This window comes from Felis catus, chromosome D3, assembly GCF_018350175.1.
Source record: "Felis catus isolate Fca126 chromosome D3, F.catus_Fca126_mat1.0, whole genome shotgun sequence".
NCBI lineage: Eukaryota > Metazoa > Chordata > Mammalia > Carnivora > Felidae > Felis > Felis catus.
In genome coordinates, this window is record NC_058379.1 from 1,215,595 (window position 1) to 1,242,243 (window position 26,649).

General features: G+C 55.9%; 1 protein-coding gene across 2 annotated transcripts in view; it reads right to left on the reverse strand.

Annotated features, from left to right (window-relative positions):
* Positions 1-686: 686 nt before the first annotated feature.
* Positions 687-26,649, reverse strand: part of SFSWAP (splicing factor SWAP) — a 68,615-nt gene continuing 42,652 nt past the window's right edge. For both annotated transcript variants that reach the window (XM_003994566.5, XM_006938344.4), the window contains exons 14-18: positions 18,870-19,135; positions 12,369-12,494; positions 2,142-2,306; positions 1,119-1,191; positions 687-979 (exon numbers count right to left, since the gene is read on the reverse strand). In XM_003994566.5, coding sequence (XP_003994615.2) covers positions 914-979; positions 1,119-1,191; positions 2,142-2,306; positions 12,369-12,494; positions 18,870-19,135 — 696 coding nt within the window. In that variant the 3' untranslated portion in view covers positions 687-913. The remainder of the gene's footprint in view (positions 980-1,118; positions 1,192-2,141; positions 2,307-12,368; positions 12,495-18,869; positions 19,136-26,649) is intronic.

Sequence of the window (26,649 nt, forward strand, 5' to 3'; positions counted from 1 at the left end):
GCCGCAGGGGCGTCTCAAAGGCCGACACTGACACAGAGGACAGGGCGCGGCGTGAAGCTGGCCACACAGGAAGGACACGCGGTGGCGGGGTCCAGCCCGCTGCGGCGCCCGCCTCCCCCACGCCTGCCCGCACACAGCTGCCCGCCCCCGCGCCAGGTCTTCCCCACGGTCTGGTGCAGCGGCCGCCGGGAAGGAGCCCGCTTCGGAAGAAGGAAAACCGACAAGTTCCACTTCTCCGTCTGGCCGGGCCCGGGCCGCGGGCAGGGCGGGCGGAGCGCGCGCAGAGCAGGACATTCCCCCCGCAGGGCGACGGCAGCACCGCACTGAACCTCGGACCTCGGCCGGGCGGCGAGTCCTTTCGGTGTTGCGAGTCAAGCCCGGCCCAGGAACGGTCTCTCTCGGGTGACCTGGCCTGCGACTCCGGGCAGGGCAGCAGGTCCGTGTCTCATCCCCGAGGCCGACGCCAGTCGACCGTCGAGAGGTCCCCAGGGGCCGGGCCAAGGGGGGGCCCGGGCGGGGACGCAGACGAGGGCGAACCGCGGCCCTGCTGCCTGCACGGGGCGCCTGAGCGCTGACCGCGGCGGGCGTGCGGGGGCCGCAACGCGAACCACCCGCCGGGAGCCTGGTGGCAAAGGGTAAAAAACAAACTCACGGGCTAAACAAGGAAGAAACCGCCCCACAGTCGCTAGCTAGAAAAGGTGTTTTCCTCCCATTTTATTCGATAATACATTTTCACAGAAACATGATATTATTTACAAATATACAGGTAAGAGACTGCTGGTCAAAAATCTTAAACTGAAAATGTCATCAAAAATTAATTTACAAAAACCGCCGACGGCCCGGGGCGTCCCGGGGGAGCACGGACGGCGTGCGGACGGGTCTGTGCGCTCGCTGGCTCTCCGCAGCCCGGGCCTCAGGAGGCGCTGGTCTGCATGTTCTTCGAAGCCGCCAGCATCGCCCTCACTTTGGCCATGAGGTCCTGCACGGGGAGACACACAGGGGTCTGGATGGTTTGCCGTGCAGGGCTGGGAGACCGACTTGAGTGGGGTCCCCGCGGGCCGCGGGGTCAGGGGCCCCTTGGGACGGGGCGGGGGAGGGAGGGAGCCGGCGGCCGTTACCTGAGTTATTTTGCTCTGCACGGAGGAAACAATTGCTGAGGAGATCTGACCGTCTTTTTCCTGAGAAACGCCCCTAATGCGAACACAGAGAAAGGTCAGAGGCTTCAAAATTAAGCATTTTACCGTATTTGCTACTAATGTCTTTAAAAGACAAGTCATCGTCATAAATATACACTTTGCTTTTATGCCTCACGCTACAGACGTTTGAAATATTTTACGAAGTGCAAGCTAACTCAGGAAACATTTTCCACGCACGTTCCGTGAGGCGCACGCAGCGAACGGCAGGGCCGGACGGGAGCGCCGGAAAGCCGGTCCACGCTGGGGACGCTGGGGCGTGACGCCACCTCCCACACAGCCGGTGGCGGCCGGGCCAGCGCTCCTTCCCGTCTTGGTTCTGAGTGACCGCCCGGGGGCTGTGGGCCCGCGGCGTAGGGCCTGCGACCCTCCTCCTGAGCGATCCCTCCCCAGGCGCTGGGTGCACGGGCAGCTGGCGGGTCTGGCAAACGCCTCCTGATGGCCACGGCCACAGGGACACCCACACCCGTGCTGCCGACGGGGCCACTCACGTGACAGCCACAACCTCTGAGATCAACTGGCCTGTTCCGTCGGGAGTGACGGTTCCACCCCTGACTTCTGGGGCTTGGAGCGAGTGGTGCGACAGGTGGCCTTTGGGGCCGAGACACCGCGGACCCCCGTGCCCAGCTGCCCCACAATCACGCTGGGCTCCCCAGTGGGTGCCGGTGAGAACAAGGGCACCGTTGTCGGGTGGCTTCAGAACGGCTGCCCTCACACTAAGACAGGCTTTCCCAGCGGAGCTGACCGTGGGACGTCCTCCACATCGGAGGAAGGTGGCCGGCCCGCCCCACACCCACTCTCGTCTCTGACGTCGGGGAGAGCCACGGAGGAGCAGGCCGCTCAGGGACTCCCGGACGGGTGCTCCCGAGGCCTGGCCCCAGCTCTGACCGCTTCCCGCGCCCGCCTCCCGCTCGCCGTCGGGCGACGGGCAGGGGTCCGTGGGGTTACCTGGAGCGCTCCAGGCTGGAGCCCCGACTCTCCACGGGAGAGATGCTGGCCGAGTGGGCCGTGTGCCGGCGTGCGGACTGCTTGCTCGGGGACGCCGACTGGGACCCGGCCTTGGACTCGGTCCGTGACCGTGAGTGCCTCTTCTTCTTCTTCTCGTGGGGGCTCCTGTAGGGAAAGCAGGTTCAGACAAAGACACCCGGGGCTCTGGAGGAGTTTCGAGTGGTTTCCAAGGGACCCGGTCCACACGGGCGGACTGCTTTTCGAAGCTCTGAGCATTCTGTTTGACTCCAGACAGACAGATGCAGCAAAGGCCACCCAGGACGGAACGCAGGCCACCCTGTCCAGAGGCGGTCTGTCCCCGCCCCGTGTCCAGAGGCCAGCAGTCGGCACGTAGGACACCCACGGAGAGCGACCCGGTGCCACTCACGCTGCTTATCCAGTCACGCCGACTGGAGAACTTCTAGCAAGAAACGGGGGATTCTCTAAGCCGGGTACCGCGTGCACAAAAGCGCTCCTTCTCTCTGCCCTGAGCTTCCTGTGACGGCAGAGCCCATCCCTGCCCCCACCACCCCTCCGAACCGTCCTGTCCCCCACCCGCCCCCCCAGCCCCCACCGGCCTCCCGCCCACTCCCCAAAACACACTGAAGAAGAGAGCATGTGCGGGAGGTCAGAGCAGCCTGCGGTCCGGACAGCCACCGAGCGTCCCTGCTCTCTTGCCTTTGGTTCCTCCAGAAAGGGGGGTCGCTGGCTGTTTGGAAACTCTGCCCGGCCACACGAGACCGACGGGTGGCTGGTGGGTGGTGGAGAACGTGCTTGAGAACCGTATACGGAAAGTGGGGTCATGACACTGTCACCTGTGCCCATCTGGGCCTCACGGACGAAGGGATCTCAGGAAAAGTGGAACCTGCGTTGTCTTCACTGTGTAAGGTGTCCCAGGTCTGTGCTCTGGGGATGCCTCACCTGGGGATGAGGATGCCCTGGGGATGCCTCACGGCCCGCCCACATGTCCACCCGCCAGGCCCCCACGGTGCTGTCGTCGCAAAAAGCCAGAGGTGCAGTGACTCACGCTTGGCTGCGGAGGCGGGGTCCCCGGTGGGTCAGGGCCTCGGGCAGGCGGCCTCACGCGCCAGCAAGGACGAGGGTGTCCACAACTGGACAGGCGCACACGGAAGCCACCCAGCACGCCTATTTTCTGAACTTGCAGAAGTTCTGTGCGGAGTTTATGCCCGCACGCGTGCGCTAGGACCTCAGAGGAAGCAGCAGAGACGATGACCTATGTGGCAGCACGTGGCATCGCCCACGATGGTTTAAGCCCCCAGTCGGATCGGTTTCCGTGGCCGCGCTCAGGGGCCGACGAGAGGCAGGCTGGCGATACCCGCCCGTGAGTCAGGCTCAGTCTGACGACAGCTTGATGTCACGGACGAAACTTCCAGAGCACCTGCTTGAGGAATGACAGAATCCCTTCTTTTTAGAAAACGTGCGGTGCGCTTTTCATCCAGAGACACACGACGGTCTCAGCGCTGCCGGCGGCGTTCCGCAAGGTGTGGGCGTCATGACGCACGGACTCCTCTCGGCATCAGGAGCCACCGTTCTAGAAAGTTCCCTCCCTGCCGCCTCCAGTCACCGGACCCCCTTTCCCACCCACAGAGGGGACCCCTGCTCTGATCTACGTCCCCTCGATGAAAACACACACCAGTGGAATCACAGCGTGGCTCTTCCGAGCCCGGGGGCCCCTGCCCAATCCGTGCCGCCCACAGACTGGCCGTCGCTCTGGCCGCTGCCGCAGCACCGTGCGGGGCCCACTGCCACGCCGCTGCTCTCTCCCGCGGACGCTCACCCGGGCCGTTGCCGCTCTGGGCGGTCACAAGCGGAGCTGCTCTCGTGGGCAGGTGTCTATGGCGAGCGAGTGCCCGGAGGGCCACACGCAGCGGCCACGCCAGGGGCAGCGGCTTCAGCCTGCGTTTACGGAACGTCCTTCACATCACCTGCCCCCTTCGTCGGGGGTGGCGCTGTGCGAGTGTCTCCTGGCCTGTGGGTGCCTCTTGGCGCTCTCAGCCCCGACTTGAGAGTGAGGTTTTTAACCCCGGCGAGGTCACGTTCACCTCTCCCTGCCTCCGGGGGCCTCCGCGCGCTCAGGGCCGGCACAGGCCACCTCTCCTCTCCTCACGGGCTGCTGTGGCGCCCCTGTTGTTGTAACGCTATGGCTCCTGGTTTTCCTTGGAGGCCTCCTGGCGGGTCTGGAATGGGCAGCAGACGCCCTTCAACCCTGTCCTTTGAGAGACCGTGGTGGCCACTCCGGGTCCCCTGTTTCCGCACGGACCGGGCATCCGGTTGCTCGCCAGTCCCCGCGAGATGTCCGTGGAGTCCTGACGGGGCGCACTGGGTCCATCAGCGGGGAGAAGAGACGCGAACGATGTCGCCTACCACCCGCGCCCCTGTCCACACACACCCTTGCCACACATGTCCCTATCCCCATTCACCCTCCCTCGCCCTGCGCATATGCGACCCTGCCCACATACACCACACACACGCCTCTTCAGGAGCCACGGCCGTGGTGCCTCACGAGGTGAGCGAAACGTTCTGTGTTGCCAAGACCGTCTCTAAGCTGGCATATCTCTTCTTCCCTGAACATTTGTTAGAATTTAATGATGAAAGCCGTCTGGGCCTGGAGTTCTGCGGTTTTAAATTACAAATAAATTCTTTGGCAGAATTACTTAGATTTTCTATTTCTTTAGCTGTCATGGTGGCCGCTTGGATGTTTCAAGAAATTTGTCCATTTCATCTACGTTGTTAAGTTAGCTAGAAAAATATATATTTCCTTATTATTCTTTAATTGTCCGTAGGTTTTCACTCTTGATCAATCTAAAGATTTACCAATTCCCTGATCATTTTCAAAGAACCAACTTTTCAGTTTTGCCCCTAGTCTGTTTCCCCTTTTCTCCCCCCCGCCTCTTCCTTAACAAAACCAAAGTACAGATGACACAGCTACATCGGCTCCAGGCCGCGGCGACGGGACCCGCGTGACGCGGTGCTCACGACGGCAGCCGCTGTCGGTCACCGACAGAGCCGCCACGGGCTGTGCCCCCTACGCCTCCTCCCACGACCTGAAGCCTGTCCCCCTCCCGCTCAGCCGGCCACCACCGGTCTGTTCTCTGTATTCACGGTCTGTGTGTCTGCCCACTTGCTTCGTTTTGTACATCCCACGCGAGGGACATCCGAGCGAACGGCAAGATTTTACTCTCGTAGAAGAGTGACACCCCATCGTGTGCACACACATCGTTAGCCGTTCACCGACGGATGGACACGTGGGCTCCTGCCACAGCCTGGCTGCTGCTGCTGCTGCTGCTGCTGCTATGAGCAGAGGGTGCACGTATCTCTCTGAATTGGTGGGTTTTCCTCTTTCTTCTCCATTGAGAGAGAAAGAGACAGAGAATCCCAAGCAGGCTCCACACCCAGCAAGGAGTCCGACACAGGGCTCAGTCTCACAAACAGTGAGATCATGACCCGAGCAGGGTCGGACACTCTGACTGAGCTCCCCAGGCGCCCCAACATCTTTTCTTGTGTCTGCTGGCCATCCACATATCTTCTTTGGAGAGACGTCTGTTCGTGTCTTCTGCCCATTTTTAAATTGGATTATTCGTTTTTGGGGGAGCTGAGTTTGATAAATTCTTTGTAGATTTTGGATACTAACCCTTTATCCGCTATGTCGTTTGCAAATATCTTCCCCCATTCCATAGGCTGCCTTTTAGTTTTGCTGATTGTTTCCTTCGCCGTGCAGAAACTTTTTATATCAATGAGGTCCCAGTAGTTCATTTGTGCTTTTGTTTCCCTTGCCTCCGGAGACGTGTCTAGAAAGAAATGGCTGTACTTGATGTCAATGAGGTTTTCTATCTATTTTCTCCTCTAGGATTTAAACAAAAATTTTTTTAATGTTTATTTATTTTTGAGAGAGACAGACACAGAATGCGAGTGGGTTAGGGGCAGAGAGAGAGGGAGACACAGAAGCAGAAGCAGGCTCCAGGCACTGAGCTGTCAGCACAGAGCCCGAATCGGGGCTTGAACTCATGAGCTATGAGATCATGACCTGAGCCAAAGCCGGACGCTCAACTGACTGAGCCACCCAGGCACCCCTCTCTTCTAGGATTTTTATACCTTCCTGTCTCACATTTAGGTCTTTCATCCATTTTTTAAAATTTATTTTCAGTGAGAGAAAGAGAGAGTGGGGGGGGGGGGGAAGAGAGAGGGAGAGAGAGGGAGGGAGGGAGGGAGGGAGGAAGGGGGAGAGAGAGGGAAGGAGGGAGGGAGTGAGGTAGGGAGAGAGAGAATCCCTAGCAGGCTCCACGCTGTCAGTGCAGAGCCTGATGTGGGGCTCGATCGTGAGATCATGACCTGAGCCGAAATCAAGAGTCAGAGGCTTAACAGACTGAGCCCCCCGGGCACCCCTTCCATCCGCTCTGAGTTTATTTTCGTGCACAGTGTAAGAACGCAGTCTGGGTTCATGGTGCACGTTGCTGTCCCGTTTCTTCAACCCCACTTGCAGAAGAGACCGTCTTTTTCCCACTGGATACTCTCTCCTGCTTTGTTGAAGGTGAGTTGACCATGTAACTGTGGGTCCATTTCCGGGTTTTCTGGTCTGTTCTGCTTGGATCGCTGCTGCTCTCATGGGACTTGGCATCTGGGACTGAGGCCTCCCGCTTTGCTTCTCCTTCTCAGGACCCGCTTGGGCTATCCAGGCTCTTCACAGTTCCACACGAATTTGAAAATTATTAGTTTTCATTTTCTTGATTTCTGATCTCACCTTTATTACTTCCTTGCTTCCACCTTCTTTAGGTTTAATTTGCTCTTTTTCTAGTGCTTTCTTTTTTAGCACTAGCTAGTTTCTAGAAAACATTAGATCGTTATTTTTAGACCTTCCTTCTTTTCTGACACAGTAGACATTTAACGCTACTGACTTCCTTCTACGCACACCTGCACGTTAAAGATGTGGCTGCACTACATGTTCACTGCCTTCATTTTAAAACATTTCCTACTTTCTCTTGTGATTTTGTCTTTGACCTATGGGTAATTTAGAAAGGTGTTAACTTCCCAATACTTGGGGATCTTCCAGATTTTTAAGTTTATTTTGAGAGCATGTGTGTGCGAGTGGGGAGAGAGACAGAGAGACAGAGACAGAGACAGAGACAGAGACAGAGAGAGAGAGAGAGAGAGAGAGAGAGAGAGAATCCCTAGCAGGCTCCACACCATCAGCACAGAGCCCAACACGGGGCTTGATCCCAAGAACCACAAGTGCATGACCCGAGCCAAAATCAAGAGTCAGACGCTTAACTGACTGAGCCACCCAGGCGCCCTCCACGTATCTTTGCAAAGAGTTCCACACTTGCTGCCACGTGCTGAGGAAACACACGACATGCTCTGCCGTCGGAGTCTTCAAGGACTAATAGCACACTGCACGAGCCAGTCGGGTGACCGTTCACAGTTTCTAGATCCACGCTGTTGTCTACTTGGCCCCCGGGTGCCTCAGCCTCTGCTTCCGCTCAGTCTCAGCGCCCACGTTGGAAGCCACGTCCTCACGAGCCTGGCGCTCCTCTGGCACCTGCTGTCAGCGCGGCCGCGGGGCCTTTCTGCTCACAGCGCCGCACGTGCACCTGTCCCCATCAAGACATCTCTACACCCCATGAGGGGCTCGCGACCCCGAGATCAAGAGGCGTGTGCCCCGGCAGCCGGACCGGCGGGTGCCTCTCCCCGTCTCTCAGCGCCCTACCTACGTGCACACCGAAGGCGCCCCTGCAAGCAGCCTAGCACGAGGCGTTGTCTCCAGCACAGCCTAAGGCTTCTGCCTCGTGACTGGTGTCCAGTCGCCCTGCATCCGTGAGGGCGATGCTGACCCGGTGACCCTCCCGTTTCCGTCGTCCACGTGCAGTTTTCCTGCCCTCCCCCGCTTCCTGCTTTCTTTTCAGTCAAGTCATTTTTTAAGGGTCTGTTTTATGTCCTCTGTTGGGTTTTATCTCCTTTTTCTTCCCGGTGGCTGCTCCAGGGAATGAAGACACGCACCCTTCGATGACAAAGTCTGCCGTGGACCGGTGACGCTTGGTGCACTGGAGCCTGTAACGGCGGGGCACTCCCCCCACTCAACACCCACGGGTGTGCTGGGCACGACGAGTTCAACGGCAAAACCCCTGACGAATCGACGAATCACGGACTATCTGCTGTAACAAAACACCGGGCGTCCTGCTGAGAAGCTCTGTGATACAACGTGGCCAAATATTCCCATGATTTGTCCTCTTCAAAAAATTCAACGCAACCGTATCCTAACGTCCAAACACTCAGTAACAGGAACCGGGGTTCCTCGGACGAACAGCCGACCCCGGTGCTGGGGCAGGGAAAGCACCAGCTAAGCCCGGAGTACCTTGTGCCAAAAAGCAACAAAGTGCTTGGAGAACCGCGGGGCCAAATGTGAGATGGTGTCACGGTCACGTTAGTCCTGGCACAACAGACGGAAACAGATTAGTGCACAACAGACGGAAAAGCAAACCCCGAGCCCCAAAGACCACAGTGGCACCGAAACTAAGGGTGTGTGTGCCTTCTTTAGAGAAGGAAACACGGAATCCGAAAGCCAGCGTTTTGCCATTACCGATGTCAGAACCAACTCCGCACCGGGGATGCCGAGGCCAGTGAGAGGAGAGTGGCTATCAGTGGGACGTCTGTGCTGTCACACTCCCACTGCCAGGTCGCCTGCAGGGGCCCACCACCTTACCCACTCACGACCCCCTGCGTGGGGCACGCAGCCTCGACCAAGCCATCCGACAGCCATCACTGAGGATGTGACAGCGGGGTGTGATGCGCACGGAAGTCCCACACCACCTGTGTAGCGCTCTTGCCAAAATGTTCACCACGGACCCCTCCACGAGGACACAGTAAGACAAGTCCAACCCTGCACAGTACGGCTGGCCCTGGAGTTGTCACAGAATACACGCAAAAGAGGGGGGAGGCGTGAGGGGGACAGCCACACAGAAAAACGTGGGCCCTATAAAAAGCTTCTGCACAGCAAAGGAAACAACCAACAAAACTAAAAGGCAACCAACGGAATGGGAAAAGATATTTGCAAATGACATATCGGACAAAGGGCTAGTATCCAAAATCTATAAAGAGCTCACCAAACTCCACACCCGAAAAACAAATAACCCAGTGAAGAAATGGGCAGAAAACATGAATAGACACTTCTCTAAAGAAGACATCCAGATGGCCAACAGGCACATGAAAAGATGCTCAACGTCACTCCTCATCAGGGAAATACAAATCAAAACCACACTCAGATATCACTTCACACCAGTCAGAGTGGCCAAAATGAACAAATCAGGAGACTATAGATGCTGGAGAGGATGTGGAGAAACGGGAACCCTCTTGCACTGTTAGTGGGAATGCACACTGGTGCAGCCGCTCTGGAAAACAGTGTGGAGGTTCCTCAAAAAATAGACGTACCCTATGACCCAGCAATAGCACTGCTAGGAATTTACCCAAGGGATACAGGAGTGCTGATGCATAGGGGCACTCTATGTTTATAGCAGCACTCTCAACAATAGCCAAATTGTGGAAAGAGCCGAAATGTCCATCAACTGATGAATGAGTAAAGAAATTGTGGCTTATATACACAATGGAGTACTACGTGGCAATGTGAAAGAACGAAATATGGCCCTTTGTAGCCACGTGGATGGAACCGGAGAGTGTGATGCTAAGTGAAATAAGCCATACAGAGAAAGACAGATACCATATGGTTTCACTCTTATGCGGATCCTGAGAACCTTAACAGGAACCCATGGGGGAGGGGAAGGAAAAGAAAAAAAAAAAAAAGAGGTTAGAGAGGGAGAGAGCCAAAGCATAGGAGACTCTTCAAAACTGAGAACAAACCGAGGGTTGATGGGGGGTGGGAGGGAGGGGAGGGTGGGCGATGGGTACTGAGGAGGGCACCTTTGGGGATGAGCGCTGGGTGTTGTGTGGAAACCAATTTGACAATAAACTTCATATATTGAAAAAAAATAAAGTAGAAAAGAAAAAAAATGAAGAAAAAGAAAAAGAAAACGAAAACGAAAACGAAAAAGAAAACGAAAACGAAAACCGTGGGCCCTGCTGAATCGAGCTGGCAGTTACGTGCATATGGACATTCATTGTACGTTTTTTTTTTTTTTAATAAAATTTGTTTTGAGACGGAGGAAGAGAGAGAGGAAAGAGAGGGAATCCCAAGCAGGCTCCTCCCTGTCAGTGCATGGGGCTCAAATCCACGAACCAGGAGATCATGACCTGAGCAGAGATCAAGAGTCAGATGCTCAACCAACGGAGCCACCCAGGCGCCCCCGCCGTATGGCTTTTAAGGAGGAAGTCTAAGACTATCTATTAGAAAACCGGGACGCCTAGGCGGCTCAGTCAGTTAAGCGTCCAACTCTCGGTTCCAACTCAGGTCACGATCTCACAGTTTGAGTTTGAGCCCCACATCAGGCTCTGCGCTGACAGTGTGGAGCCTGCTTGGGATTCTCTCTCTCCCTCTCAAAAATAAATAAACTTAAAAAAAAAAAAAAGACTGCCTATTGAAAATTTAATTAAAAATTTAAGGCCAGGAGTCAGTGAAAGCGGCACTCAGTGATCAGCTTGTAGCCGCCACCCTTCAGCTGTGGGGGCGGCACCGTCCCCTGGGCCCGGCTGACCAGACAGGGTTAAGGCAGCCCCGGCTCGGTGGGGAATCAGCCGCCTGCCACCATGCACGGCACCGGCCCTGCAGCTGCTCTGCGCACAGGCCGGAGGGGACGCCGTCCAGCTGTGGCGCTGACACGCCCGGGGCACGGGGCACATCAGGGCCTCTGCGGGGCCCGAGGCACGGCTTCCCACCCCCTGGGGTCAGGCCCGGGCGCGGAGCCTCACTTGTTCTGTACGACTCGTTAGAGCTGCAGTAAGCACACGAGGTCTCAGGATTCTGGATAAAACCAGCGCCTTCTCCCGAGATCGCTCATTTAACGTGAAGGTTAATTTGAGGGCAGAGCAAGAAAGCACCTGCCAGGAGAGATCTTTTGTTACGAGGAATTAACCTGAGACCGTCTATTTGCCCTTTACGTCCACCAAGGGGGACGATGGATTCCGCGTGTTCAGGGAGCACCCGCGGAAATGCCCTCCCACTGTCGCCACGCCGCCCCGGTGCTCCTGGCGGGACGAAGCGGCAGCCGCAAGTGCACGGAGCGGGCGTGCCCGAGCCCGCCTGCCGAACCCCGCGAGGCCTGCAGCTCCTCGGCTGACTGCCGTCTGAAGGGCAAGAGATCACGTCTCACCAGGGAACGGAGCGGTCACGTAACCCGCCACATGGCAGGGACAGGTTTCCGGTAGAAACGTCGTTTCGGACCCGCGGCCGCTGCAGGTACCGTCAAGAAGGGCGGGAGCAGGTGACCGCCGGGCTCTCGACACCTGCCACTCGGCTCTGTGGTCGGGGAGGTTCAGGGACCCCGCGTGTCTGGACTCACACACCCGCGGCAGCAGGTAGGGAACCTGCCCCGCCCCCTCTGGGCCCTCCGTGTTGGGCGTGCTGCTCCCCGCCCAGCTGGCGGAGCCGGGGCTGCGGACTCCCGCACAGGGACACACCAGTGAGGCCGCTCCCTTCCGGGGAGGACGGAAACAAAGAGGCTGAGTGACGCAAAGCGGTCAGCGGGCAGCACCCCGGCTGGACGGGAGGACTCAGCACGCTCTGGCCTGTCCACCGCGTGCCCCAGGGAGGCATAGATGGCCTGGGCGTGTCCTTCGAGGGACGCAGGGGCTTTCCGTGTGGGGCCTTGGAGTCCCTCCCCAGGAGGGGCAGCTGGGGACGCCGGCTGGTTGGGACAGAGGCCCCGGGGCCAGGCGTGGTGGCTGAGGGGTCGATGCTCAGGAACACCGGCCCACGGCCACCTGCTCCCTGGGTGGCAGCAGGCATTCCCTCACTTCCCTTGTCCAGTGTCCCCACACTCCCTTCCCTGTCAGCAGGGTGCGTGTGGGGCCCGCAGCGGCTACACGTGGGGGCCGGTGCAGGGCGTGCCAGAAGCTACCGGACCCCGGCACGACGGAGCCGCCTGCGCTCGGAGTCCTGGAGTAAGGAGAACACCGGAAGGGCTCAGTGTCCAAGGGATGGCTGCCGGGTGTCCCCAGCCCCGCCTCTGAGCATGTGCCCCATCTGCACACTTCCTGTACACACTCTGTGAGCTCACAGACCCCCACCTGGACCGGGTCCGCTTCCGGCTGACGCCTGGACTGTTACTCATCCGGTAGGCGGTGGGGACGCTCCTCTCTTCCCTCCGTCTCTCAGGAGAGTGCGCTCTTCTCCGAGGGGACCGGGACCGGGACCTGGGCAGAGGAAGACAAGGCGTTTTGCTCTGCTGTCTGTCTGGCCAGCACCCCATCTGTCCTTCTTGGCCCCCCTCCCCCGGCCTTACCACTCTCCCGACGTGGAACCGGATCAGACTCCGAGGTGGAGTCAGACTCTGCTCCCCCGTCCGGGACACCTGTCACACCGATGCTGAACTTAACCAGCGTGCAACACTCCTGCGGCCGGAGCATGTGCTGCGGGTGCCCACGGTCAGCAGCCCCGATCCTCCCCGACCCCAGATCGGACCCGGTGATTTACGGCTGACTCAGGCCTGCGGCTTCTCGGCCTTCCCCTGGCCTTTGCGCATCCTCCCTCCCTCAGCAATTTTCAGCTCACTGACATCTCTATCAGAAGGACGTAAGAAAAGCAGTGAAATCCAAGCGAGTTGTTTTCTGTGTGTCCTGAGTGCTGGCAATGGGAAGAAGCCAGAGCACCACGAAACTAGAGCCTGGAAGCGTCTCCCGTCCACAATGGCTGTCCGGCCCCTCAGCGCGAACCAAGGACAGGCCGTGGCGGCTCAATCCAGAACCTGCCGCCTCTCGTGGGGATTCGGGTGGACGATCTAAGTCTATGAGATTCTCTGGATGCAAAACCACCCGTTAAAATATGTTATTCTTCCTCTCTGTGTGCCTGGAGAGACGCTCGCTCTGTCCGTGCAGCGACGCGGGCCGCACACGGCAGCCAGGCCCACGGGCAGCGACGGCTCGCCACTCGACGAGACCCTCGCGCGCTGGGGGCCAAGGCCCCCCGAGGGGGGTCCCGTGATGATGGGTTTTGGACTCTTGTTTTAGTGTTTGTTCATTCAGTGAAATTACCGTTTCAGGGAGACGTATGGTGAGCAGAAACCTGGACCAAAAAACCCCGTTTCTTTTTGTTCTGTTTCTATGACAACCCAGTCAAAAATAATATGAGGAGCGGTTTGATTTTGCCATAAAGGATTCCACACAGAATCAATTTAATTGCACTAAAACCTCCCAAATAACACACGCTGTCGTTCTAAAGATCAGTTCATTGTCACATCCCACCCTCCAGCATCACAGAGAAAACCCTGAGCCGTTCGTGAAAAATACCCGCCACGGAATGAGCCTGCTCCAGGTAAGCGGTCATGGGCTCGGGCTCACCTCCAGCTCACGAAACAGTGTTGGTTTTTTTTTGCAGACCCGTCCCAAGACCTGTATGTGACAATTACAACGGGGAGGTCAGTCAGACACCCTGACATTTTACCAGGTTTTCCCTCGAGAGTCCCGGGCCTGGGCTCCGCGCGCACCGTGTCCGCGGAGGCCGGGGAACCGCGACACGGAGACACACGCTTCTCCTTCAGAACGAGGGGTGCCGGGCAGGGCGGCACCAGAGCCCCGGGGAAGGCTCCAGAACAGACCTGAAAGTCAGGAAGAGCGAGGGAGTGCGCACAGCCCGCAAGCCCGGAGCGCTGACACAGGGCCACGCCGCAGACCACTGGGATCAGGTGGCCATCACCGGCAGCCCTGAAGTTATCTGGGAAAGAGGCCCGTCCGGCACCGGGGCGGTCCGCTCCATCAGACAACACTTGGATTTTAACTAAAGAAGCGTTGACGCTTTTATTCTGTCCAGCAGGCGGGCCACGTTGCTACCACAACACGTGCAGGAAGCAGACCCCGCGTGGGCAGCTCGGGCACCGTGTCCGGGGCAATCACAAGGGCCTCACACACGAAGGCAGAGCAAACCCTGCTCCCGAAACCTTGCTTCCTCCCCACGGCAGCCCGCCCCAGTACCAGGGCCCGCACGGACCGGCCCGAGCAGCGCAGGTCCTGGCCGGGCAGCACCCTGGGCTTCTCCCCACCTGCGGGCGCCCCCTAGGTCTGGGTCTGAGCCTCGGAAGGAGAGCGGCCGGCCAATGGCTGGCTGGCACCAGCTCGCGCAGCATCAGCCACGGGTACCTTATGCGGGGGCGGGACGTGAAACTCATTACCATCGCTGGTTTGCTTTGCACTTTACCACGGGGAACACGGTAAGGAATTACAAATTTGGCCCCAATTTGGCGGGCTAGAGTTGGTTTTCAATGTTTAATATGACTTAGAAAATGTCGTTTTCATCCCCAGCTCCTCCCCAAGCAGAAGCCCTGAGGCTGCGAGCAGCCGTGTGGACCCAGCACCCGATACCTCGAAATGGCGAGGCACAGACCTCTGCCTGGAGCCCCCATTCAGAAGCCGCATACAGACTGACTTACCAAAAACAAACACCAGAGGTGATCTTATCAAAACTTCTAAAGATGACCTTAATTTCAGTCTTACAAGATTATAGTTTAAAAATACCTGCAATCCCTACCAAAGTAACACCAGCATTCTTCACACAGCTAGAACCAACCTAAAATTTGTACGGAACCAGAAAAGAGCCTGAATAGCCAAAGCAATCCTGGAAAAGAAAACCGAAGGAGGAGGCATCACAATCCCAGATGTCAAGCTGTATTACAAAGCTGTCATCATCAAGACAGTATGGTACTGGCACAAGAAAAAGAGACTCTGATCAATGGAACAGAGTAGAGAACCCAGAAATGGACCCACAAACGTATGGCCAACTCATCTCTGACAAAGCAGGAAAGAACGTCCGATGGAATAAAGATAGTCTTGGGGCGACTGGGTGGCGCAGTCGGTTAAGCGTCCGACTTCAGCCAGGACACGATCTCGCGGTCCGTGAGTTCGAGCCCCACGTCGGGCTCTGGGCTGATGGCTCAGAGCCTGGAGCCTGCTTCCGATTCTGTGTCTCCCTCTCTCTCTGCCCCTCCCCCGTTCATGCTCTGTCTCTCTCTGTCTCAAAAAAAATAAACGTTAAAAAAAATTAAAAAAAAAAAAAAAGGAATAAAGACAGTCTCTTCAGCAAGTGGTGCTGGGGAAACGGGACAGCGACATACAGAAAAATGAACCTGGACCACTTTCTTACACCTACACAAAAATAAACTCAGGATGGATGAAAGACCCAAATGTAAAACAGGAAGCCATCAAAATCCTCAAGGAAAAACCAGGCAAAAACCTCTTTCACCTCAGCTGCAGCAACTTCTTACTTAACACGTCTCCGGAGGCAAGGGAAACAAAAGCAAAAATGAACTACTGGGACCTCATCAAAATAAAAAGCTTCTGCACAGCGAAGGAAACAATCAGCAAAACTAAAAGGCAACCGACAGAATGGGAGAAGATATTTGCAAACGACATTATCAGATAAAGGGTTAGTATCCAAAATCTACAAAGAACTTATCAAACACAACACCCAAAAACCAAATAATTCAGTGAAGAAATAGGCAAAAGACATGAATAGACACTTCTCCAAAGAAGACATCCAGCTGGCCGACACATGAAAAAATGCTCAATGTCACTCATCATCTGGGAAATACAAATCAAAACCACAATGAGGTACCACCTCACACCTGCCAGAATGGTTAACATTAACAACTCAGGCAAAACACATGTTGGCGAGGATGCGGCGAAAGAGGATCTCTTTTGCATTGTTGGTGGGAATGCAAGCTGGTGCGGCCACTCTGGAAAACAGTCTGGAGGTTCCTCAAAAAGCTAAAAACAGAACTACTCTACAGCCCAGCAATTGCACTACTAGGCATTTATTCACGGGATACAGGTGTGCTGTTTCGAAGGGACACATGCCTCCCCACGTTTACAGCAGCACTACCGACAACCGCCAAAGTATGGAAAGAGCCCAAATGTCCATCGACGGATGAATGGATAAAGAAGATGTGGTATATATACACAATAGAGTGTTACTCGGCAATCAAAAAGAATGAAATCTTGCCATTTGCAACTACGTGGATGGAAATGAAGAGTATTATGCTAAGTGAAATTAGTCAGAGAAAGACAAATATCATATGACTTCACTCACACGAGGAATTTAAGAGACAAAACAGATGAACATAAGGGAAGGGAAGCAAAAATAATATAAAAACAGGGAGGGGACAAAACATAAGAGACTCTTAAATATGGAGAACAAACAGAGGGTTGCTGGAGGGTTGTGGGAGGGGGGAAGGGCTAAACGGGTAAGGGGCCCTAAGGAATCTACTCCCGAAATCATTGTTGCACTATATGCTAAATACCCTGGATGTAAATTAAAAAGAAAAAACTAATTAAAAAAACAAAACAAAAAAAATAAAAAAAATTACCAACAAAAAAAATACCTAAGCTATTAAAGCCGAATCTTATTTTTAGGCAATAAATAAAGCACATGAGTACTTCTTCATTCCACTTAAGGCAGAGAACCTAATGTGATATAAAAATAAAAAACAGAAAAAAAATCTTATACTTCAATAAGTTATGATTTAACATTTTTTTTTAAATTTATTTTTGAGAGACAGCACGAGCGGAGAAAGGGCAGAGAGAGAGGGAGACCCGGAATCCAAAGCAGGCTCCAGGCTCTGAGCTGTCAGCACAGAGCCCGACACGGGGCTTGAACTCACAAACTGTGAGATCATGACCTGAGCGGAAGTCAGACTCTTAACTGACTGAGCCACCCAGGTTCCTCTAATCAATGTTGATTTAAAATCACCTATACCTCGGACAGAATATGTCCCTGGACCCAGCCATGCAAACGTTCCCTGCGTTAACATACAGATCACTTCTGCTAGAAAAGGGCGTTGTAACCTTGACTTTCTACATCTTACGTAAAACTTCAGTCACGTGACACGTAAAAGAAAATGTTTCAACCGCAGCAGCCTACCACGAGTGGGAACACGGTGGGGCTGGCAGGAGTCTGTACGAAACAGCCATTCAAGTGTGTGCCAGCCTTAAGAAGCAAGCCTGGCGGGTCCTACGCAGACGTTATGTCTGTAATGGGTAACCCTACCTGAAAAGATGGACAGTTAAAGAAAAAATCATGACGTCTCATTAGCAACGTCAATATTCGGTTACAACTTCACTATTTTCCACGTCAACAATTCACTGCCGAGAACACCAAGCGCGCTCGGGCCCCTGGAGGCCAGCGCCAGCAAAGCCTGGACCGCGCACGGCCCGCAGCCGCCGAGAGCACACACAGGACCCCAGACCAGGGATGAGGAGTCAGTTACGTTCCGCCGTCAGAGCCCTGCAGCGAAGGACAGCCGGCCAGGAGTTTACTGGGCGCGTTCCGTTCCTGCTTGGAGGGCAGCTCGTCAGAAAGAACTCTCTCGAAAAAGAAACTTTAAAATGTCTTTTGTATACATACAAATTCCTGGGGGCGTCTACACACTGAAACCACGTCAGCAAAGTTGTTCGTTTTATGGAAAAATGGCAAGGTGTGTGGGTGTCTGGGTATCTGCATGGGCGTGTGTGGTGCGTGTGCCTATATGAATATGCGTGTCTGGGGTGTGTGTGTGATGACGGAACTTCTAGAGCACTATTAAAATCGCAGACACCAAGGATCAAAATTATTTATCGTGGAGGCAAGTGCAATTTCACTGTTGATAAGTAAGTGTAAATACTTGTCAAGCCTCTGAGGTCTGGTGTGAGTAAAAATAGGGAAAGCATGTTGTTTTTAGGATATATTCAGAGGCAAATGTGCACGAGCGTACTTCGTTTTAAGCATCAAAAGAGCAGCACAGCCATCATTTCCCTGGAAAGGAAAACCAGCATCAGTTACAGCGGACCAACAAGACCCCGCCAGCCCGAGCGTCGGGCCAGAGAAAGCAAGCCAAGTCCAGTCAACACTTACTAACAGATCGCAATGTGAGACGCAGGTTTTAAAACCAGAGGTTTGCTTTCCAAACCTCCTGTAAACCACTTGAAAAACAAACGGAAAACGGAAAACAAGACCAAAAAAACCCCCAGCTGTACTAAACAGTAAATACTGTGACTCATTAAGGGTCGTGTTCATATCGTGGCTTGAAATCTTATGCTTTCTCAAACACCTTGTGAAGGTGGCTTCTGGCTAAACAGTGCCTCTTGACGGGAGGTCTGGACACAAATCAGCTGAGTCGTGGACGGGCACGCCCGGGCCTCCCTCCTTGCACGCACATGCAGGGGCTGCGCACGGCCCAAGCAAGCGGTCCAGATCTCTTCCATTACATTTATGCACTCGACAGGCGTTAGCATAGGAAAGTCCACGCGTTCAAACAAAAGACCCCACCCCTGTGAGTTTTCACACACGAACCGATGTGCTGGGCCCGCCTCTAAGACCTGTTAACATTTAAATAAATCCATTTTTAAAAAAACTGTCAGTAGTTGATGAGCTTTGGAAATTAAACAAAAGACATCTTGAAAAGATGTCATTTGGGTTGGCAAGCTGATCCACACGTGAGCACTCACGAGGTCCGCGCTCGCTCGTCTCTGCCAGGCCTGCCACTCTGGGGACGGAGGACCCACCACCCACAGCAGACCCGTGCCACGAGCGCCCTGCACACCCACCTGGAGCGCCGCGCCGTCCGGTAGGCACTGGGGAGACAGTGCTTGGCTTTCGAGTGGGACCGAGGCCTGGATTTGGATGACGAGTGGTACTTGGGGGAGCGTGATCTTGTTCGAGACCGCTTTTTGTGCTTTTTCTTTTTCTTCTCTTTCTCTTCTTCTCTCGGGGGGTCTTTACTTTTGCTGGAGGGCCCTTCGGGGGGTTTGATGTCTGAAGTTGGCAGAGGTCTGCCTCCAGTCAGTAGAGGACAGGGCCCAGTACTGGTTTCCTGGGAACAAAAGAAAATCTCCAGATGTTAATAAGGAAAACAAGCCACTTGTGAATGCATATTTATAAAGTTTCAACTTGGGCTTGAAATTATTCACATACGTTATTCACACCAATAATGTACTAACATCTCCTAGAGAAGACCGCGTCCCTTTTTATGGCTCTAAAACGTCGCCCCAGTGTCTCCAGGGAAATGGTGGCTCTGTAAACACCAAGCGTATGAGCGACGGTCTCCCCAGATGGTCGTTCGCCAGCCCCACCCGGCGGTGATGGATCTGATGACGGGAGCGTGGCTCCAAGGACACTGTTTAAGAAAAGAGCTGCACTTGCTCCTTCATAAATAATTGTGACTTTGCATCAACAGAGAGATTCTTGAGCCTCCAGTTATGATTAGGCTTTTATGAATCTCTACACCAGTCTGAAAATAATTTTTAAAGAAGATCTGAATGAAAAGACATCCCTTTGATTCAAAGAACTCTGTCAAAAGAAAAAACCCTGCCTTCTTTCCACCCTGTATCTATCTGTGTGAGTTGATGGGTATTAACTACACCTACTGTGGTCACGATTCTGCAACACATCTAAGCGAAGTCATCGTGCCGGAGACCTTGCACACGTGTGGTGCTGCACGCCTGTCACGGCTTGGTGACCCCGGGGAGAACACAGTTCACACGGCAATCGTTAACCAGACAACCCCCCGGGCACACGCCAGGCTCCTCACGTGCTGAGTTGGCACAGGACTACGCTCGACAGACTCCTGTTCACCATAAACGCCTTTATCCAAGTGAACCGACGCAGAGAGAATCCCCACTGCAAAGAACACCTGCACACAGACCGGGAGGTGGGCGATCCGTCAGCTGTGAGCCTCACCCAGGGTAATGCCATCTCTAGGAATTTCTTCTGAAGAGCATCCACCCAAGTGTGCAAGACGCACGCCCGAGGCCCCATGTCACGGCACTCTGTAACGGGCGTCAGGGTCCCGGTTCCATGTGGTGCATCTGGACAGCGGAATAGTGCTCAACCTTTAAACACGAGACGGCAATCCCACTTCCACTGACATTAGTTTGTCCACATCAAATTGTAAAATGAAGAAATGAGTTTATAAAAAAAAACCCATCAAAACTGGAACCCCTGAAACCTTCCTTTCCCATTGTCCTGGCGCTCGGGGGCCACCCACCCGTAGTCCCCGAGCAGGGTCACTCTCCCGTTCACTCTGAGTGACCTTTACCTGCAGTCATTAAACGCTACACCTCAAGACACGCACAGAATCCTGAACCCTGAGATTTGTCACTGTGTGCCTTGCGGATTCGGGTGGGAGACTCTGGGAACAAGGCCAGGCAGGTGCTGCAGCCCAACGGCGGGGAGGGTCGGTGCAACTCTGCGACCACTCCCTTCCTCTCCTTGCGTCCCCGTGCTCTGCGGGGACAAGGCTGACCAGGACAGCGCTTCCTACTAAAGCTATCCTGCTTCCTCGGCTTGAAGAGAAAATGCAAGGCACTCATCCGAAGAGACGCGCTCACCCCTCGGCCATTCCCGGCTCTGTCTCCCACCTGGCCTCGGGTGAGCAGAACCCGAGACGCTCGAGAAACCCCCTGCTCCCAAAGCGCCCTGCCTAAGCGGGTTCTTGCGCGTCTAGTAACTCAGGAACCGGGAGCCGCTGGGAGGAAGGCACAGACCTTGCTTTGTGCCCGCTCTTGTCCTCACTCCCCGCCTTCCAGGCGGCAGCGATGCCCGCATGTCTGTAAGGCTCGGCCTGTGCTGGCTCAGGGAGCCCATCTCAACACCCGACAGGAAACCACCTCCATGTCTAAGAGCCCCCGCGTCCGCTCTGGCGCTGGGCAGAATAAACGGCACTGCAAGCCGAGAACGCAAGAAACCACGCAGGACGCCAGGCAGCTCTAGAGGCCGGATGAGGGGGCTCCGCCAGGCCCCCGTGTCCTGCTGCGGGGCAGGGCCTGGCTGTGCCGGCTGGTGGCACACCAGCTGCGCAGTGGGAAAACCAGCTTGGGGTGTGTTTTTAGACTCCCGATAAATTAGGGACACAAGTTGTGCAAAGGGCAAGACTGAAGCCAGGGATGGAGCTGGCAGCCGGCACCCGGGGACGGCACGCAGGGCCCGTGTGACAGGCGAGTGGGTGCGGGGCCACAACCAGAATCTGTCCTTCCTGAGCCTGGGCAGGGGGCTCCCGGGGAAGCCGAGGCAGACGTTCCGGCCTGAGCCAGCAGCCTGCTCTGGGGGGACCTCCGCAGGGGACAGAGCCGCGGCACTCAGCGCTGCCCTCCAAGGAGGGGTGGGAGCATGTGGCCCTGTCGATCACCGGGCACCAGGCCGCCAGAGACACAGGGAGGGTGCCCGGCAGCTCACGGGCTGGGTTTCTGTTTATATTCCTACTGCTGACCCGAGAACTCCTACCTCTGAGCATCGTTACTGCTTCTCTGTGATCGCGGTACCCCACTGTGCCTGAAGTTTACTGCTCCTTTTGATGCAACAGGTAATCAGGCCAACATTTTCAACATTCCTTGTAATCGACTCAGGAGATCTACTTATTCTTGTTTTTTTTTTTTTAACTTTTTTTTAACCTTTTTTATTTTTTTGAGACAGAGAGAGACAGAGCATGAATGGGGGAGGGTCAGAGAGAGAGGGAGACACAGAATCCGAAACAGGCTCCAGGCTCTGAGCTGTCGGCACAGAGCCCGTCGTGGGGCTTGAACTCACAGACCCCGAGATCGTGACCCGAGCCGAAGTCAGGAGATCTACTTATTCTAATAAAACGATTATCCTTCACCCTTAGTATGGGGGCCTCTGCCCAACTGAATGGACAGGATTCACTGTGATGACCTCAGCTTACAGGTACCAACAAGAGAATATTCAGAAACCCAGTAATCAGACTTGAGAACGAAGGACTAAAAGGGTAACAAACACCACCTGCACAGTCCCTGCAGCCCAGCAGCGGGTCCCAGGGCGCGAGTGCTGGGCGCAGGCTGTGTCGGCATGTGTCAGGGACTCCGACGAGCAGGCCACCCCCTTCAGGAGAACGTGAGCAGTGGACGCCGGCTCCCTCCGCAGCCTGGCAGCCGCTCTCGCAGCCGTGCAGACACTGTGGGGGCGCCGGCCCTCTGTGCCTCCTCCCCCCTCCATCACGAATACCGGAGGAGGCTCACTTTGAGCAGGAGACAGACCAGAACGTTCCATCTCCTTGGTCATCGTGCCAGGTTGAGGGAGAGGCACACGACCCAGGTCGAGCTGTCCAGAACGTCCACGTGAGTGTGGAGTGTGGAGCGGGGTCCCGGGCCGTGGGTGGCGCGGCGGGAGGACACAGCCGGTCGGCGGGGGGCTGTGCCTGGAGAGGAATCCTCGGGGCATCGCTGCCCTCACGACTCAGAGTGTGAGCCCCACTACGTCCTGCTGCTGCTGCTGAAGCCACGTGGGGGCAGCGGGGCAGGTTTCTGACACGGGTAACCACAGCAGCCACGCAATAAAACAACTAGCTGTTTAGTCCGCACTCCGCTGCAGCGGTAGGGACGCCGTCTCTGCACTGTCCCCTGCAGTTAGCCGTCAGCCATGTGTGGCTACTGAACACTTGAAATGTGGCTAACACGGTCAAGGACCTGAGTTTTGAATTTTATTTGATTCCTATTAGGTTACGTTTAAATGACCACGGATGGCGAGTGGCCACCGTGCACCGTACTGGACAGCGTGTGTCTTGGAAAGCAACGGCTTCGCGCGTGATTGTCGCTCCTGGGTTAACCAGAGTCTCCGCCGCCTGGCTCACATACCTCTTGACGCCAGACCTCCCTGCTCTGCTTGCAGAAGGCACCCGGCCAGGCCGCCCTGCGCACTGCAATCAATGGGCCAACGAGCAGCCGAGGCGTGCCCACAGGTGCGCGCGGGGCTGGGGGGCGGGGGTGCCCACGGGTGCGCGCAGCGTTGCGGGAGGGGTGCGCGTGGGGCTGCGGGGGGGGGGTGCCCACGGGTGCGTGCAGGGCTGCGGGAGGGCTGCGCGCGGGGCTGCGGGAGGGGTGCGTGTGGGGCTGCAGGAGGGGTGCCCACGGGTGCGCGCGGGGCAGCACCAAGCCAGCGGAGCCAACTCGTGGGGGTGGAAAGTTAACACCCCAGCAAAAAGCACCAGAGGGCAAGCCGCCACGGGGGAGGCAGTGCACAGGCTGGTCTGAGTGGTGTCTGTGAGAAACGGAGAGAATTTCAAGACTGCCTGCCCTGCCCCGCCCCTCCAGTAACCCCGGAAATGACGCGGCTCAGTCCCTGAACCACAGCGAAGTAAGCACCTGCCCGCTAAGCGGCTCAGTAGCGAGCCAGTCCCGTCCTGCCGCGGCACAATGAACTGCTCGAAACCAGACGAACTCGCATCTCCAGATAAAGCCTCACGTGTGAAACGACACTACAGTAACCATAAAACGGGACAATTCCACACACGCCTCGAGATGTCAGGCTCGGAATCGCGTCCTCTAAAACCGCACGTTGAAACCTCGGCTGCGCGTCATTCTCGCAGCGCGCGCCCTCTCTCCTGAAGCCACCCAGCTGCCCTGATCCGACCGGCGGTGCTCCCTCCCGGAGGACTCTCTGTGCGGTCCCCGCCTCGGGCACTGCTGCCCGGACTGCCATCGTGTCCTGCCCTTGCGCTGTGGCCGCTGCGGGCTTCCCACGGAAATGCCGCTCTTGCTCGTCCGCATCCCAGTCTGGTCCCAGCACGTGGCTCCTGCAACCGCCCCCCCGTGCCGCGCGGTGCCGGTCAGGGCCTCGCTGCGCTGCACCCACCGCCACCACTTGAGCGCCGCTGGCCCTGGAGGGCCCCCCCAATCTGTCAGCTCTCATTACCAGGGTTCCTCAAGGCCCCACCCAAACCCCCTCTCCCCTCGGCAGGCCGTGCGCCCCTCTGCCTCCCGGGGGCCCAGGCATCACCCACGGCTCATCTGGTGTTGGCTGCTCTGTGCCCTGCTAGACTGTCCTGGGGGACAAACGGGGTTGTGGGGGCATCTGGGTGAGACACAGGCTTCTAAGTCACCTTCCGGAGGGCCTCGGTGCCTTGGAAACAACAGAGGCTCAGCACGCGCGGTTGATTCCTGTTCCCACCTCCTCGCAGACTCCTGTTCAGCCTGTAAACCCAGCAGGATCATTAACTTGAACAAACTGCTGGTGTCTAGAAGGTGTCCTGAAATGTGCTGTCACTGTGCAGATGACTGCATAACCAAGGGGGGTTCAAACTGAAGACCCCGGTTTCCCTTCATTTTGAATTAAGAGCACACGCACACCCCAAAAGCGAGACGTTCACGGGGATTTCTAAGCACCACTTGAGTGGATCTTTATGTCTCACAAAACTTATATAAAACTTAGCGTTCTGTTAGTATCCGCCCCCGTCAATCAACACAACTTAGGACATCATTTCAGGTTACCCCCAGATACATAACGTGCCCTCTCCTGACAGGCAGGTCGGTATGTGCAAGTGTGAGCTGGGCTGGGCTCCAAGGTGGCCTGTGCAATGAGTGGCAAAGTGAGTGATCTGGTGAATGCATCGTGTCCAGCCACGTGCTCCTTAAACCAAAGGAGTTCCAAGCGGTGCAGACTCCCGTGGACAAAGAGAAACGTCTGTGACACTGGTGACAGAGAAGAGACAGGCAGACAGCCAGGAGGCAACGAGGGGAGGCTCTGAAGGCGGCTCTCGGGGACGGGGGCCGAAGATGCCACCGGGCCTGTGAAGTCACTCAGCACCCCCGCAGCGAACACACACAAGCTAACCCTCACAGTTGCCGTCTTTCCGCCCGTCAGACGGATGAGGATCAAAGGCTGGTGATAAGCGGCGTTGGCGGGGGCACGAAAGCAGATATTTAAAAGCGTTTCCACAGTCCGGCATCCGCCCCATGGACACGCGCACCGAAGTGAGTGCGCAAGACAGGACCCAGGCTCAGAGCAGCACCGTGGTCACAGTCACGGTAGCGAGGCCCCGGGAACAGTGTGCACGCCCACCACTGACCGGGTCAGGTTAAGGGCTAACGTGGGAGAGGCCGGACAGTCATGCATCCAGTAAATCCTCAACGAGCACGACCCCGACCCCGATGTGGACAGAAACAGCTCTTCGAGGATGGAAAAACCAGGATAACATGTAGGGTCTGGTCCTGTTACTGCGACATTTAAATCTACACACAGAAATAGATCCGTTTCCCGTGAGAACCCACGAAGAATGAAATGATGCAGCATTATGCACCTGGAAAAAGGAGGTTCCATGAAGCGAAGAAGCCGGTCCCTGAGGAACAGACACTGTAGGACTCCCACTTTCACAGGGCCCCAGGACCAGCCAGGCTGATGGACACGGACAGCACAGATGTGGGCGCCAGGGGCCGGGAGCCAGTGGTTGACGGGACAGTTTCGTTTGGGAAGATGAAAAAGTCCTGGAGACGGAGGGCAGTGACAGCTGCACACGAGAGGAGTGTGCTTCATGCCACGGCACAGGGGGCTTCAAAAGGGCTCAAACGAGGGGTGCCTGGGGGGGGCTGAGTCAGTTGAGCGGCTGGCTTCCGCTCAGGTCACAATCTCACAGTTCGTGAGTTTGAGCCCCGTGTCGGGCTCTCTGCTGACAGCTCAGAGCCTGGAGCTGCTTTGGATTCTGTTTCTCCCTCTCTCTCTGCCCCTCCCCTGCTTGTGCATTCTCTCTCTCTCTCAAAAATAAACATTAAAACAATTTCTTAAAGAGGAACTATAATAATCAACTGTATGTTTATTTTATAAAATAAAAACCTAAAATAAAAGTAAGAAATGGAAATTTCCATAGGAATCGTGAAACAGCACACAAGAAGGAAACCAAACTTCCTCTCCATTTTGTACCTGTCCCTCGCACCTGAACGTTTTGGACACGTGCGTGCCCTGCTTTAGTAACAGCGAAAGCAGACCCTGCTACACCCTGGGGCAGATGAGCCACAGCAAAATCCTGCCGGGTTTCGGCCCGGGGCCTTCTGGGCTGTCCCGCACACGTCCGCTCACACAGACCCGGGGTGCCACCTGCTCCCGCTGAGCTCAGGTCCCCAGCACGAGACAATCCTACTCCCGCTCAGCGGGGGTCGGGTGTGCCGCCTCTGAGCCTGGGGTGTGCGCAGAACACACACGCGGGCAGGGTAACCTGTCCCCAGAAGCTGCTTTCAGCTGAGATCACCGTCCAGTTGAATCCCAGTTATGACAACTGCCAGTGTGATTAAAGTATTTCTGTTTCAAAGCAGTTAGACGTTTATTACCATCTGCTACTACCGCTGCACTCCTGCTCAAATCATTGAGGACCCACAATCTGTCCCACTAGATGCGCAAGAAGATCCACCTGGCGACCAAACGGGAAGCATAAACACCCATCTCTATGTCGTGCAGACGTAAAACACGCTGGAAACCCGGCAGGTGGGCGAGGCCGCGTAGAAAGAGACACAGGAGAAAAGCTAAGCGGAAGCCTGTCTCGTGCTCCCAGGGAGAGAGTTCTGGGGGCCGTGACCAGGCAACACGGCAGGCTGGGAAAAACCGCGTCGA